We start from the raw sequence: 14,749 nt of genomic DNA on the forward strand, positions 1-14,749 counted from the left end.
TTAGAAAAGTAAAAGTAAAAGGATTTATTGAATTCATAGTTTCTTTAGGTTTGACTGAAAACTACTGAATCAGATACATTCATCAAAAAGCTCAAATAAAAAGATGTATAAAAAGAGTAAAAGTGTAAAGAGCTCAATAACTAAATATCCAATGCAATATATTTCATTCAAACATTTGTATTGTAACAAAAAGCGCGTTTCAAACCTCAGTCTTTGCCGATGGAGTTTTTTTCTTCTTGTTGGACTTCTTCTTGTTGGAATCCGAAGGCATGGTGGGTACATTTTTCTCCGGCTTCACTGCTTCCATCATCTTCTTCTCAGGCTCCTGTGAGATGGGTGTCAGTGGCTCCTCTTCTTCAGGTGGCAGTGGGAGTGGCTCCAGGTAGTAGCTGCGAGGCTTGGGCTTCAGATGTGTGTGGTAGAGAAGGAAGCGCTGTTGCTCCTCGAACTTTGTCACCTTGCGGTCCATGCGCACCGTACCGAACCATCCCCACGAGAGAGGTGCTGAATGTTTGAGTCCCTCAAAAACGTCCCATGGAGAGATTTTCTGCTTTGTTGACACTTGAAGCCCCTAATTAGAATATATTATTCAGTACTCACAATCAGTATCGTCAACCGGTCACCAAACATTTGAGATGTTAATTTTACCTTTTTTTTTCTTTTTTTCTTTTTTTTTTTTTTTAAAAACAAAATCGCGAGAGCCAAGTTGAAGCAAAAATATTACAGGAGGCTTGATAACATTAATAATCAGTCGTCTAAAAATGGATTAAAATAGCTCAGGGATCCCAGTCAATCAAGTGCTGCTTACCTCTTTTTCAAAACCAGCTATCTTGTTACCCTTGGTGTCGATGAGTGAGCCCTGAGGTTCACACGTGATGACATCACGTGTTTGCTTGGGTAGTGGTAGCAGCTGGCGAACCTTCTCCAAGCTCTCTAGCTGCCGATCCCCAAGCTCTTTCTATGGATGTCAACATAAATATTATAAATAAGCAAGAAAAATCCCCCATCGGTCACAATTTTTTAAAAACCTTTTTTAAGGATCCTACTGATTTAGATTTTCTGCACGTAGAGGCGAATGGACAATTTGGGATATGTTGTCAAGGAAAATAAGGATTCCCCCCCCCCCCCCCCCCCCCCCAAATTTAATATTATACAAATGATGTACACAAGAGCGTAGGTTTGCATAGGGACGGTAGGGAAATAACACTACCAACTTTTTAGGATGCTCAAATTGTTTCCACCAACTTTTAAGCAACCTTATTTGCATTATATAATGACTTCAGTTATATAGGTCATTGAGATTGTCTTCCCATAAGGATAGAATTGACCCTGCCATTATTAAGTGAATTATTTTCATTATGTTCAGACTTACATTTACCCCTTTTCACTTGCTGAATGCCAGTCCCTTTTTTCCCCTCAAACGCATGTTTGATTGGTTGATTACTTATAGAACACGTTGCCAACATGCGCCTCCTCTGCCCCTTCAAAGAGGAGGGATATTACAAGTTTTTTTTTTCCAGCCAGCAGTACCAGCAGCCACTGTAAGTAATGTAAAAGACGTCAATGTTGTGGAGGAGGGGAACACACCACAAATTTTGCTACTGAAAATCCGACCTGAGTTATCTTAACATTAAACTGTGTGAATTTGCTAACCTGCAAAACTCGAGAAGGAAGCTGCTTAGAGAGAAGTGTCCTCCTGTATGTGTCTTTTCCTTAAACCATGAAAAATGTAGTGAACCGAGGTTTACTCCCTTCTCCCCAATTTTCATTTTTGTGTGACTTATGTGGCCTTGTGTCAATCGAAAACCATCAGTCAGAACGAACCAAATTTACGTGTGGAGTCCCTTAAGGGTCAATTCTTGGACCACTCTTATTTAACATCTATATGCTTCCTCTAGCTCAGATTATGGAACAGTATTACATCTATCACCACTATGCAGATGACACACAACTCTACATTTCTGTGTCCCCACACAATTATAGCCTTAGTCTCCCTGAGTAAATACATTCATCAAATCAATGAATGGATGTGCCAGAATTTTCTCCAGTTAAATGTGGAGAAGACAGAAGTGATCATTTTTGGGCCAAAAAACAGGAAAGGTCAAAGATAAGCAGGCACCTTAGCACAATGTCACTTACAGCTACAAATCAAGTCAGAAATCTTGGCGTAATTATTGACTCAGGCTTAAAATTTGATAGCCATCTAAAGTCTGTCACTATTTCTGCTTATTACCACCTAAAAAACTATAGCCAGAATTAAGGGGCTTCTGACTCAACAAGACATGGAAAAACCTATGGATGCATTCATTTTTCAGCAGATTGGACTATTGCAACGGTATATTTAAAGGTCTTGATTAAAAATAAAAAAAATAAAAAAGTCAGGAAGCTGCAGCTAATACAGAATGCTGCAGCCAGAGTCCCAACAAATACAAGGAAACTGGACCACATTACTCCCGTTTTGAAATTGTTACACTGGCTTCCAGTGAGTCAAAGGATAGATGATAAAATAAATACTACTGCTCGTCTACAAAACACTTAATGGCCTTGGACCAAAATACATGCTTGATTTGTTAGATTTCTATGAAACATCTAGACCCCTAAGGTCGTCTGGAACCGGTCTCCTGTATGTTCCAAGAACAAGAACCAAGCATGGTGAGGCAGCATTTAGTTATTACGCTCCTCACCTCTGGAACAAGTTACCTGAAGGTCTGACGTATGCTCAAACTGATCGCTCCTTTAAATCAGGGCTAAAAACGCTCTTGTTTAGCACAGCATATCCATAACTATCCATATATTTCAATCTATTTGTTTTCTATTCCTCTTGTGCTTTAACTTCATTGCTGAATTCAATTATTAGTAGTGACTTTTTTTTTCTCTTTTATTCGTGATTAAATGTGATTTTTATGTCCTGTTTCGATTGTCTTTATTTTTACATTCTATTGATTTAATGTGATTTCTCTAATCATGCGGTGTAAAGCACTTTGAATTGCCTTGTGTTGAATTGTGCTATATAAATAAATTTGCCTTGCCTTGCCTTAAAGCAGCCCGAACAAGCTTTCATTTTCTGTTGAGTTTGACTGTGCTTGTGGACAAAAGCAGTAGTGTTTTATCTGAAGGAAAACTCAATTTTTATTTATTTTTGTTATTCCCTGACTAAGACGTTTTTTTCAGTTATATTGAATTAATTTATTTAGACAGACAATGTTGAGTGGTCTTAAGACAAATATTTATTTTTTTGAATTCCTGGATAGTTAACATTTCAATAGCAGGTTTGTATTTATTGGGTATGTTAATGTAATTCAAGTTACGTTCAAATATTGCAATTTAAATTTGTTAATAAAATCCAGACATTTATGTTTTCATCTTTAGTAGTTTTTGAAAACAAAGGTTTGAATCGAACAGTTTATCACTTGAACCAATACATATGAAAGTTAACATACCGTAATTTCCGAACTACAATCCGCTACTTTTTTCCCCTCATTTTGGATACTGCGGCGTGTGCAGTGATGCGGCCAATTTGTGCATTTTTCTGACGGCCGCCCGGGGCGCTCGAGCATGGAATGTGGGAATGAGACACGTGGAATATAAGTGTCGAGGAAGACGCTAGTTTGCACTATTACCGGTGGTTTAACTTTGTACATTGTGCATGAATAGAGGTGGCGGACCCTGGTCTTTGTGCATGAGTAGAATTGGCAGATCTGCAACATGGAAAACCCTAGAAAAAATTTAATTGGCCATCCAAGTTGTATGGGAAGTTTTGATGACTCGCGGCGAGAGATCGTTTGCCAAGACTCGCCTCGTGGGAAGAGCAGCTATTGCACAGGTATGCCGGGGGAGCCTGCCAGCGTGAAGCGGTGTGAAAGAAGTCCGCCATCACCAACGGGTTTCGAGGGGCCTGTCTGCTGCGTGACGAGGAGGACGGCACGGGCTCATGAGTGAATTTGCCTCATTATGGGAGACATTGAAGGAGACACTGAGTAGGTGCGTGGCGAAGTGTATCTGAGCGTCTTCATATCAGACACTGAGGGTGAAGACTTCCATGGTTTGAGTGCACAGGAGTAAGATGAAGATTGCTAACAAAGACTTTTATGTTTTTAATAACCAGCCCAATTAGTGCTGTACCGCCGTGCTGATGCTATGTAACTACCGTGCCGCCGCTATAGAGCCTACCCACGTACCACGTGCTCGCTGTATGGTTCCACCCACTTGTCCGTCAAAACATAGTGTTAACCTGTTACGGCTACGTACATTTCTCCTATTTACGGCGTGTTTTTCTGCTCCTTAACATTAATAATCAAAATGGTGAAGGCGTGTGTGGCTGTTGGTTGCACTAACAGAGAAGATGGAAGGAGAGACTTGAAGTTTTACCGTATTCCGAGGGATACAAAGAGGAGAGCGAAATGGACGGCTGCAATTCGACGTGAAAACTGGACACCAAAAAATCACCACAGACTATGTAGTAGTCATTTTATATCCGGTAAGATGCATTTAATATATATTTAGAGGGTTTTGGCCTGACAACCACAATTAAGATCATTGCTAGGCTAATCGCCGACAACATACGACGTAGTACGACATAGTTTCAAATTCAAGATGTTTGTGACTTCCCTTTCTTCCACCATCGTTATTTTTTGAATAATATTTAGCTGGTACCAAGTGAAAGAAACTGGCCTCGTCTACGGGGCTGACAAATAACCACAATTAAGATCATTGCTAGGCTAATCGCCGACAACATACACGTATGTATGTAGTGAGAGTGCTATCGCTAAACCATATAAACATTAAAAGCCTTAACTCCATTGACAAACGACATGAAATACATTAGACTTGACAGTGGATGTTAGCAATAACAAAAGATTTTGAATTGAAAATTTCGTAACTCGCCTTTCCAAGCACAAGATAGATTCCTGCCGAATTTTCGTGGACGAGGACCTGTTTCACCCAACCAGCAACGAAGTATTTATAAGCCTCCAAGCTCTTGAAGTTTTTCATATTTTCGTGAGAATAGGCTGATTTAGTGTAGACAAGATAATTGTAAATATCTGCGTAGCAGATGTCAGGCAGACAGGGCGAAGACAGTGGGTCGAAAAACATCGATTTGGGCATCAAATATGGATCTGGCGACTGTATAGAACGAAGCTTTTCCTCATAACGCCTTTTATGCAACAGATCCAGTGGGTTTGCAGCATCAGAAAGCACCGGGTCTTCCATGAAATGCATTTTAAATTCCGCCATCAATTGAAAACAATGCTAATACAGAGTCAAAATGACGGACAAGTGGGCGGAACCATACAGCGAGCACGTGGTACGTGGGTAGGCTCTATATAACTGCCGTGTTTGCTGGCGCTGTTTGGAACGAAAAGTTAAGGTGTGTTATTAAAATTTTGAAAACTCTATTTCTTTGTCAATATCTCATGTTACTAATTGGGCACACGCGGCTTATAGGCAGGAGAGGCTTATGTATGTAGAAAATGGTTTTTCCTTTAAAAATGTACTAGGTGAGGCTTGTAATCAGGGCCCCCCCAAATAGTTCAGAAATTACAGTAAATCAATACAGATTTATTTTGCATTGATCATTTAGCCTATCAATTAATTAGGTTGATATTCGTGAGAAATGTAGCCCTGACCCCCATTCACCCAATCAGTTTGGTCTTGTTAATGTCCTGTCCCCAGCAAAAAGTGTACATGCAGATTATGCTGTTATATCATCCCTACCATTGAGACCAAACCTACACCATTGGATGTACAGTAGTTTGTACTAAATAATGCTCGTAGTAAGTATGCGGAGTCCTTCAGACGGCACCAAAACAGTGGTCCTGGGATGTGTTGAAAATACACTCGGGGTAGGGTCTTGTTTTGGATAAATCATTTCAGAAAATAAAATGTCATAATAGTTCTCCGCTAGAGTGAAGAACAGTTGTTGTTCTTACCCTGAGCTTCTTGACCAGATTCATGTAGGCTCTCTTATTCTCCTCCATGCTGCCCTGAGAGATGCTGGACATGTCAGCGGCCAGCGTGCCATTAATCAGCACACTCAGCATGTCCAGTACGGTAGTGAAGAGTTCGCTGTTGGAGAGGTAATGTTGCAAGTTACGCACCCACATATTTTCGACAACGTACGTAGATAGTGATAAAGAGGCCTGCCTTACTTATTGGACTGCATGTCCACGGTTCCGCTGCTGATGATGTCAAGCAGGAGGACGGCCCATTCGGTGGTTTGCTGGGTGCTGCGCTGCACCGTGTCGAACATGCCGCCCACCTTGTTAGCACATGGGAAACATACAGTTGGTGTTCATGCATTGCATGACAAAATGGCAATGACAACTGCCAAGGAAAACTGCGATTTCACTTTTGCAGTGTAAGGAAAAAATTAGGATGAAGTGACATTCCGTTATGAACTAGCTTTATACCTTTTTTAACATTAATGATTTAATAATTATATATATATTATATAATTATCATATATATTTAATTATCAATTCAGTCTTATACAAGCAGTGGGCGCATATATAAAGTTGTTCTCTTACAAGATTGAGTCGCAGCTTTAGAGCCTCGTGCATCATTTGCTTGGCTTTGCAGTCATCCTGGTACTGGTCATCTCTCCAGTTAGTAACGATCTGATGAACTTGGCTGTAGAGCGAGGTGAGAAGACCCTCGCGCTGTTCATCCTGACCTTTCAGGCAGGTCAGCACCAAAGACAGGAACGGTTGCTGGCTCAGCAATGACATACTGAAATGGATTTGAAAATATATCAAAGATGATTCAAGCATAAAACGATGAAACGTAACTATCCGTTACCTTTTCTGCTTCTGGCGATCCCGCTCCTTTCGCGATGATGAACCAAGGTGCTGTCCTTTCTCCAGCTCCTCCCCTGCTGCCTTGAGGACGTGACCCTGAACTGAGGTGGGTAGCTTGGCTATCAACGGAGCCACCAGCCACACACCTGACCGCTCAGATGAACTAAAACAGAATGCACACAATCATGTAACTCAACATGTCAACCAAAATAAATGCTCGCAGATCACATTATTGTCAAGAAGGCACATCCCTGCTTTTTTTCCATGACTTATACTAGCAACATAGCAGTAAACAGAGGGGCAAGTTCATAAAGGGAAGGTGTTACCAAATTCGAAACTTGCTATAATTTCTGTAAAGCCAGTGTGTTTATTAGGAAAAACAACTTGTTTTTAACCTAGGTGTTAAGGGTCTGAGGTGTGACGTCCCTATTGTATCAGTAGAAATTATTTTTATTTGCAGTGAATAATTTATGAAAGCCTAAACATACTCAAAACCTCACCAAACTTTTTATGCACATGCAAAAAAAAACAAAAAAACAAAAAAAACAACAACAAAAAAATGACATGCCTTATATAGTTACAGGAAAATGGCTCTGTAGCACCACCCACAGTCCTATTCTGTTAGGTTTGGCTGAGATATTGTTTCAGCTTGTTGAATGAAATCTTCAAACAGCCTGCCACTAAAAAGTCGACCAATAGTAAAAAAAAAAATCAAAAACAAGGCAAACTACAAGGGAGTTCCCCAATACATTTGTGGACTATGAGTCACTTTGTTGGTTAAAAAAAAAAAAAAATTGGCAAATGAGAGACTGTGGTTGAGGACTGTGATTCACTTCCGGGATTGCCACCACAGCCACATTTGGTTGGGCCAAAAAATGCACATAATATCAATATAGTGAGAGTCAAAATCTAAATACCGGTACTTCTCTGACAGTTTTCTGTTCTAAATATAGCACCACCTAGTCATGACAAGAAAAGTAATCATTTACAATTTTAAGTAGTGGGAAAAGCACATTGGCTCGATTGGCCTAAGATTTGGGCAGTGAAGTCTCAAGACGTTGATAATGGTTTTTAAAAACGATTTTGTGTTTTTGTCAAGGGGTGTACCACACTTACCTTAAAATAGGTTTCATCTTGCTGGTGGTGTTACTGCTGTTGGATGCAGAGCCACTTTGGAGGGCTGCACCATTCCCTGAGGGGTTATTGGAGTTCATCTCAGCTGATTTCTGAAACACCTCGATCGTGGCCTTGGCAATGTTCTCTAACAGAGAATAAAGCTCCTGTGAGGAGAAATCACAACAGGTTTAATCTAAAACGTCCAAAAGTGGTACTAATAGTTCATATTGGTTCAGTATCCAATGAGGTCCACTTGCATTGTTTGTGCTCTGTTTGATCATCAGCTGAAGCTCCAGGGATGACTGTCTCATTGTCCACTGGTCCATATTCTACAAGGAGAGGGTTTTATCACAACTTCTCATTTCCATTTTGATTATTTGCCACACGTAAGATATGATGAAACTGCTAGAGGACGGCAGCAAAGCCAAGCAAATTAAATATCTAAATAACCTTCAGTCATCCACAAACACAAACAATTTAACAACAATTGTTCTATATTTTTTTAACAGAAGAAATAAACAAAAAAAGATTACCGGTATCTTTTGTTACAAGTGGGAAAAGAAGGTAAACCTGTAGGATGCGTTTGATGCGCTGCCTCTGAGGGTTGTCGCCATCGTCACTGTCCAGCTGTCTATGAGGGTAGCAAATGAGCTGCAGCAGCCTTTGGGCCTGAATGTTTACCAGGACTGGGTCCTGGAGGGCACTGCTGTCCTCTGACAGAGACTTCAGGCAGCGCTCTCCCACCCACTCCTGTAGAAAAGAAGCTTTATTTCCCTTGCTGCTTGGATTAAATTTAGATTTAGATTTATTTACGCCAAAATGCTGTTCTTGTATTTGTTTTTTCTTGACATTTCCATATTGTGAAAGCAAATACACTAATTATAATTTCTAATATAAGTGTTCATGAGTGTTTATTGCCGCTGTGACAATTCCATTTCTCTCAATTTTAATCTAGCAGTTTCCGTGTACCTTTTGGCCATTTGTTTTTCCTTCTAATTTTGGAAAACAAAAAACAGAAAATGAGCCTAATCCTGTTTTTTTTTTTTTTTTTATGTGTTAGCAAAAAACCCGAAATGAGTCGTCTCCCGTTTCACGATTAAAAACTGGTAATTTAATAACGGAAAACGAGCCTTAATCCGTTTTTACAACATCAGCTTATTGAACAGAAGTCGAAAAACAAAATACGCCAATATTTGTTTTCCACTCAGTTCGCTTTTAAAATGAGCCTTGACCAGTGTTGTCACAGATTACTTGAAAAAGTAATTTAATTACTGATTACGCCTAAAAAAAAGTAATCTAGCTACCTTACTGATTACTTCATTATCAAAGTAACTACGTTACTTTAAAAGTAATCTATCAGTTACTTTTTACCCATTTTTCTCCCTTTGCCGCCTCAAGATAAGAATGACAACAGAAAAATGTCATCACATGTAATTGGCTTTCCGATGATTGAATTTAAAGGGGAATATCAGAATTTCAAGCTAGCTTAGCCACTCCGGAGCCCTGAAACTAACAAATATCTGACAAACTGCTTGGAATTTGTTGAAATCAACTCCACCGACCAATTAAACCCCACTAACTCTAAGATTAAGCCTAATGTGTAAACTTCTGAATTTCGGTTTATGGTTAACAGCACATCAGTGCCAATGTAAAACAATGCAAACTGACGGCACAATAATCAACAACGCACAAGTGGATTGTACAGTGCAATAAACACAAAGATGGTGGCGGACGAGGATGCGTGTGCAGCCGTGCACATTAACAACCCGGAAGTACTCCTCTCAACACACACGCAGTCATTTTGGCCACAAAACATGGCGGCAACTAAGCACTTTACACTCAGTCGGACTTACAACACATCCCACAGATGCTAAACAAACACATCACCTCACGGCATGAATGTGCAACACGCATATGATGTAAACAAAGCTTGCCAACTTGGAGTGATGAATGCCCGTCGTTGCAACGGCAAAGCTACGAAACGGCCGCGGATGTAGGGGGTCTAACCTTTTGCTGATACCCTCCAGAATGAAGGAAAAATACTCACCTTCATTCATGGATATCCACAGATCAACATTCCCTCGGAACGTCTCGGCGCAAATGTCCACCCGCCTCAGTCCCACAACACGTGACGCGAGACCAAAACAGGAAATAGCTAAGAGGTTTTCATGGAAACACGTACCGGGAACCTTTTATTTTAGCATTTTCTATTCAAAATGCTCTTCGTACATGGCTATAATATTCTTCATTCGACATACGTTATGAGGCAATGCAAAAATAGGAACGCAGAGACACTAAGGAAAGTAACTTTAATCAGATTACTGGTGTAGAAAAATGAACGCGTTAGATTAACGCGTTACTAACTAATGCGTTACTGACAACACTGGCCTTGACCCACAAGACTATGTTCTCCTTCAACAAGACGAACAAGACTGCTGCAGCCGCATACCTTTAATTTATAATAATATTAAGAAGAAGAGCATCGCCTTCCGGGTCATGGCTCATTGTAAAAGCGAACGTCATGGAAAACACAAAAATTGAACGTATTTTGTTTTTCGACTTCAGTTCAATAAACAGATATTGGAAAACTGGAATAGGGCTCGTTTTCCATTATTGAATTAGCGGTTTTTAATTGGGGAAACAGGAGACGATTCATTTCTTATTTTTTGTTCACACACATAAAAACCCAAAAATGGAATTAGGCTCGTTTTATGTTTTTTGTTTTCCAAAATTAGAAGGAACAACTAATGGCCAAAAGGTACAAGGACACTAGCAGCAGCCTGTTTGATACCAATGAACCATTTCAAAACAGCTAAACAAATTTGGGTTAAAATTGAAACCAAACATTCACTTTAAGGAGTTATTAATAACGATCCATCTAAGCCAAACAAACAGCAATTAATGGATAAACCGAACAGTGTTTCTTCAAATAATCACATTACCCCCGTCCTCCATAAACTGCACTGGCTTCCTATTTCATAAAGGATACAGTTAAAAATCATCCTTCTCACTTACAAAGCACTCAATAACTTGGCCCCTCCCTACCTCACACACCTTCTCTGTCCCCACACCCAGTCCTGTCATCTCTGCTCTTCTCATGAAAACATCCTCGCACTGCCCCAACAAAGAACACACCGAACATGGGGGGACAGAGCCTTCTCCGTTGCTGCCCCCTCCCTTTGGAACTCACTCCCTAAACCCATCCGAACCTGTTCAGACCTTCCTACATTCAAAGAAATTGTTAAAAACTCACCTTTTTAAGCTAGCTTTTAACTTATAATTATTAGGGGTGTAACGGTACACAAAAATCTCGGTTCGGTACGTACCTCGGTTTTGAGGTCACTGTTCGGTTCATTTTCGGTACAGTACGAAAACAAAATGCAAAATATAAATGTGCTAGTTGTTTATTACACACCTTTGTGCTTTCAACAATAGGAACATTAGCCTATACAAAGCAAGAATTCTGCTAAAAAAGTAGCGGGTGTTTTAAGATAAACCAACAACAATTTGCCTTTCAGACCCTGCGTATTGGTGACAAAGATTTTAATATGTATTTTACAAATGAAATGCCTCAATGAAACTTTTTTTTTTTCTTATGAACGGTTTTCAAAAGCTTTATTTGTGGATTTTCTCAAGTCAAAGCGCCACACAGAAATTAATAAATTTAATTGTGTAAGCAGGATGTGTGTATTATACTTATTATTTAATTACAGGTGTTTTAGCTCATTTCAATGTATTTTATTTAAATGGGCTATTATTTATTTTATTATGTGTTTATATTTTACAAATGTGATGTAGTATTCATTTATATTGTATATTTTATGTTGTATAACTTTAGTTCCTATGTGAATATTACTTCCTACTTGTCTTGTTGTGGTAGGAGGGTTTTGTATTGAACAAGGGGCCGTGTTGGTTATGATTATAGCAGAGAAGACACCAGCAAAACAACAAAGACAAGTCAACTGTGCCCCGATCTACCACTCAAGAGATCTGATGGACTCAAAAAGTAGGTTACGATTGCATATTAGTTTGAAAATCGACCGGATCCACCGTATTTTTACACGAGTGACTTCCGGCCCGATCCTAGCTATCGGCAGTAGTATTGATACTGGAGGGCCGCGTCTCGCATCAAATAATAAACTCTGCCGTTCTTTTCGTGTGCGTCGTGTTGAGCCACTTCTGGGACGCGTCTAACACGCGGCCGCACTGCGACTGGTGTGCATTGGCTGATTGACTTTAACGCCCGTGTTTCACTGCGTTCTCGCGGCGGCCACGTTGTCGCGCCGTTGACGTTTCTGTGTTATACTGTCCTACCGTGTTGGTCCTCATCATAGTAGAGAAGACGGAGTAAATATAATCTACACAAAGAAACTGTAACCCGATCGACTCACAGCCTCGAAAAGTAAGGGTTATATTACGTCAGAAACTCGTTCCGTTCCAAACAGAGCACCACGAACCGAAACGTTCAATACTATTACATGTAGCGTCACACCCTTAATAATTATATTCTTTATTGTATTGTTTTGCTCACGTTGTTTGCCGTTTTTATTTGTTTCAACTGGAAAGCGTCTTTGAGCATTGGTAAAAGCGCTCTACAAATAAAATGTAATATTATTATTATTAAATAACGGCCCCCTACTCTTAACAGTAGCAAGTGCAGTGAGACGTAAATAAAGTCATGTATTCTCCGGTCACGATGTTTTCCCAAAGAGTTCGGTGTGATATGCTCACCTGCTGGCAGATGGTTTTCAGAACATATTTTGCATACACATCTAAGCTTGCTGTCTCTATGGAGACATTGCGGCCCTCCGATAAATCATCAAGGCCAGCCGAATGGGACAGTCCCGAGCCCCTTAGCTCGGCGTCACCTGCAACAACATTAAGATTCATGTAAAACGTACATGCGCAGGGTGACAGCACAGCTTTCAGTTTTCATTACCTAACATGAAGACAGCTTTGAGCACAGCAAAAACGGCTCCCACGACGATACTGTTCTGTGACGCCGCCAGGAGATGGCGGTCACACGACGACCGGATACCAACGGATGATTTATCTACAAACCATGACAGCATCTTTCTGTTTATGATTTGTTATCATACAACACGAATTCAGGTTTAACCATTTGTAATCACCTGACTTGATGCCATCTTGGGGGACAGGGTTGCGCTGTGGCGTCTTAAAAAGGTGCAGCAAAATCCTGCAGGTGAGTCTAGCTCCTGGCTCGGAGTCTTGCTCGCTGCAGGCTAGACAGAGGAATAAAATAAGATGATTGAGGTTGTCAAAAACAAAACATGCACTACTCCAAATTCTAACCATCTAAATTTAAAACCAAGCCCCAGATAAATTAATTTTTCATCAGCAGATGGTAGGAACAGCAAAGCTTTGCTCACAAGCAGGAATGCTTGGCGTGTGTAGCGTTGAAAAAGGAGCCAACAACAAAACACGGCTGAATGGACCATTGTCTCAGAACGGTGTTGACGGGAAAAAAAACAGTGGCGAAAAAATTAGGGGGGGGGGGGGGCGGTTGTTTCTCTGGCGAGAACATCAAGCTTCATGGCTAAGATCATACACATGAAGTTTACACTCATCTCTCAAGAGAGAATTGGCTCCTCTAGTTTGATGCCACTTCCCACAAAGGTGCACGCAACCTGTTTACGTTGTTATAAAATGCCTAGCGGCTGAGAACAGATTCTTCATTTTGAGTCACAGCGGGTAGGCCACATCATTAAGACTTGGTAAACAAGGGTGGCCTGAATTACCCAAAATGTGATGTCACAATGTGTGGAAACCAGATTTAGAGGATAAAATATATACATATGGCGGAAAACACAGACAAGACTGGAAAAGCAGTTTCTGCTCTTGCAACACTCTTGAAAATAAACTGCTGTATTTTAAGCCAAAGAACAATATGTCTATATGCTGCAATAGCAGATTCATGGCACATGAAGCGCTCAAACTACTTTTAATTTGTCCGTTTTACCCTGGAAACCCCCGTTTACAGACTTCGCGCAACCGCTTTTGTTTCAACCCAGCCATAAAACAAAGGTAATTCACGATATACATTTTTCAAAATGTCTGTCATTTTGCGCTTAGAATCATTAATTGATGTCTAATATTTTGTTTAAAAGATCAAAAAAAAAAAAAAAAAAAAAAGACTTAAAAATTATTCATTCGCATATTTTAAACTTTTAAACAAATTACGTCACAATGAAAAAAATGTCTGTAAAAAAGTCACGGATATCTACCGCGATATCTATCGCATAATTGTATTTTTGTTACTGTCGCATTTTCTCCGATATGTTAGACAATAAATAATCGATCCAAACAAAGAAAAATTGAAAAAAAAAATGTTTAACCTCCTACGACCTGGCGTCCACATGTGTGGACATCACATTTTTGGTTGTCAAGACTACAATGTTAAATTTTGGACTACAAGGGCCTGGCGTCCACTTATGAGGACGTTAAGCTTCCACCTAGTAGTGGAAGAAGAGTGTAACAAAGCACATGTCAAATTCAAGATGGCTGACAACCCACCCAAACATTCTGATGGCTCCTCCCAATCCAAAAGTGGACCAGGTAAAAAATTCAAACAAATTTCATGGCTGATTCTTGCTCAGATATGTTTAGAAGTGTTCAATGTGTGTTGTGGAAGTTAAATTTTGCAAAAGTAAAAAAAATTGACGATTTACCATGCTGCTAAACTTGATGTACACATATGTGGACAGAGGGACTTAGTTTTGATGGTTTTGTTGAACATGTCCACAAATGTGGACGGAGGGAGTTGATTTAGAATTTGTATTTTGGGATGATTTTGTTAGAAAACATAATTTTATACA

The 14,749-nt window shown here is 39.9% G+C and overlaps 1 protein-coding gene across 7 annotated transcripts in view; it reads right to left on the reverse strand.

The window, feature by feature from the left end:
• The window catches only part of med12 (mediator complex subunit 12), a 52,321-nt gene that overhangs the window by 8,792 nt on the left and 28,780 nt on the right, over positions 1–14,749 (reverse strand). For all 7 annotated transcript variants that reach the window (XM_057850191.1, XM_057850188.1, XM_057850193.1 and 4 more), the window contains exons 23-34: positions 13,046–13,156; positions 12,853–12,966; positions 12,645–12,781; positions 8,484–8,663; positions 8,171–8,242; positions 7,914–8,077; positions 6,799–6,960; positions 6,528–6,729; positions 6,150–6,259; positions 5,931–6,066; positions 809–958; positions 206–571 (exon numbers count right to left, since the gene is read on the reverse strand). In XM_057850191.1, the coding sequence (XP_057706174.1) occupies positions 206–571; positions 809–958; positions 5,931–6,066; positions 6,150–6,259; positions 6,528–6,729; positions 6,799–6,960; positions 7,914–8,077; positions 8,171–8,242; positions 8,484–8,663; positions 12,645–12,781; positions 12,853–12,966; positions 13,046–13,156 (1,904 nt within the window). The remainder of the gene's footprint in view (positions 1–205; positions 572–808; positions 959–5,930; positions 6,067–6,149; positions 6,260–6,527; positions 6,730–6,798; positions 6,961–7,913; positions 8,078–8,170; positions 8,243–8,483; positions 8,664–12,644; positions 12,782–12,852; positions 12,967–13,045; positions 13,157–14,749) is intronic.

This window comes from Corythoichthys intestinalis, chromosome 11, assembly GCF_030265065.1.
Source record: "Corythoichthys intestinalis isolate RoL2023-P3 chromosome 11, ASM3026506v1, whole genome shotgun sequence".
Classification (NCBI taxonomy): domain Eukaryota; kingdom Metazoa; phylum Chordata; class Actinopteri; order Syngnathiformes; family Syngnathidae; genus Corythoichthys; species Corythoichthys intestinalis.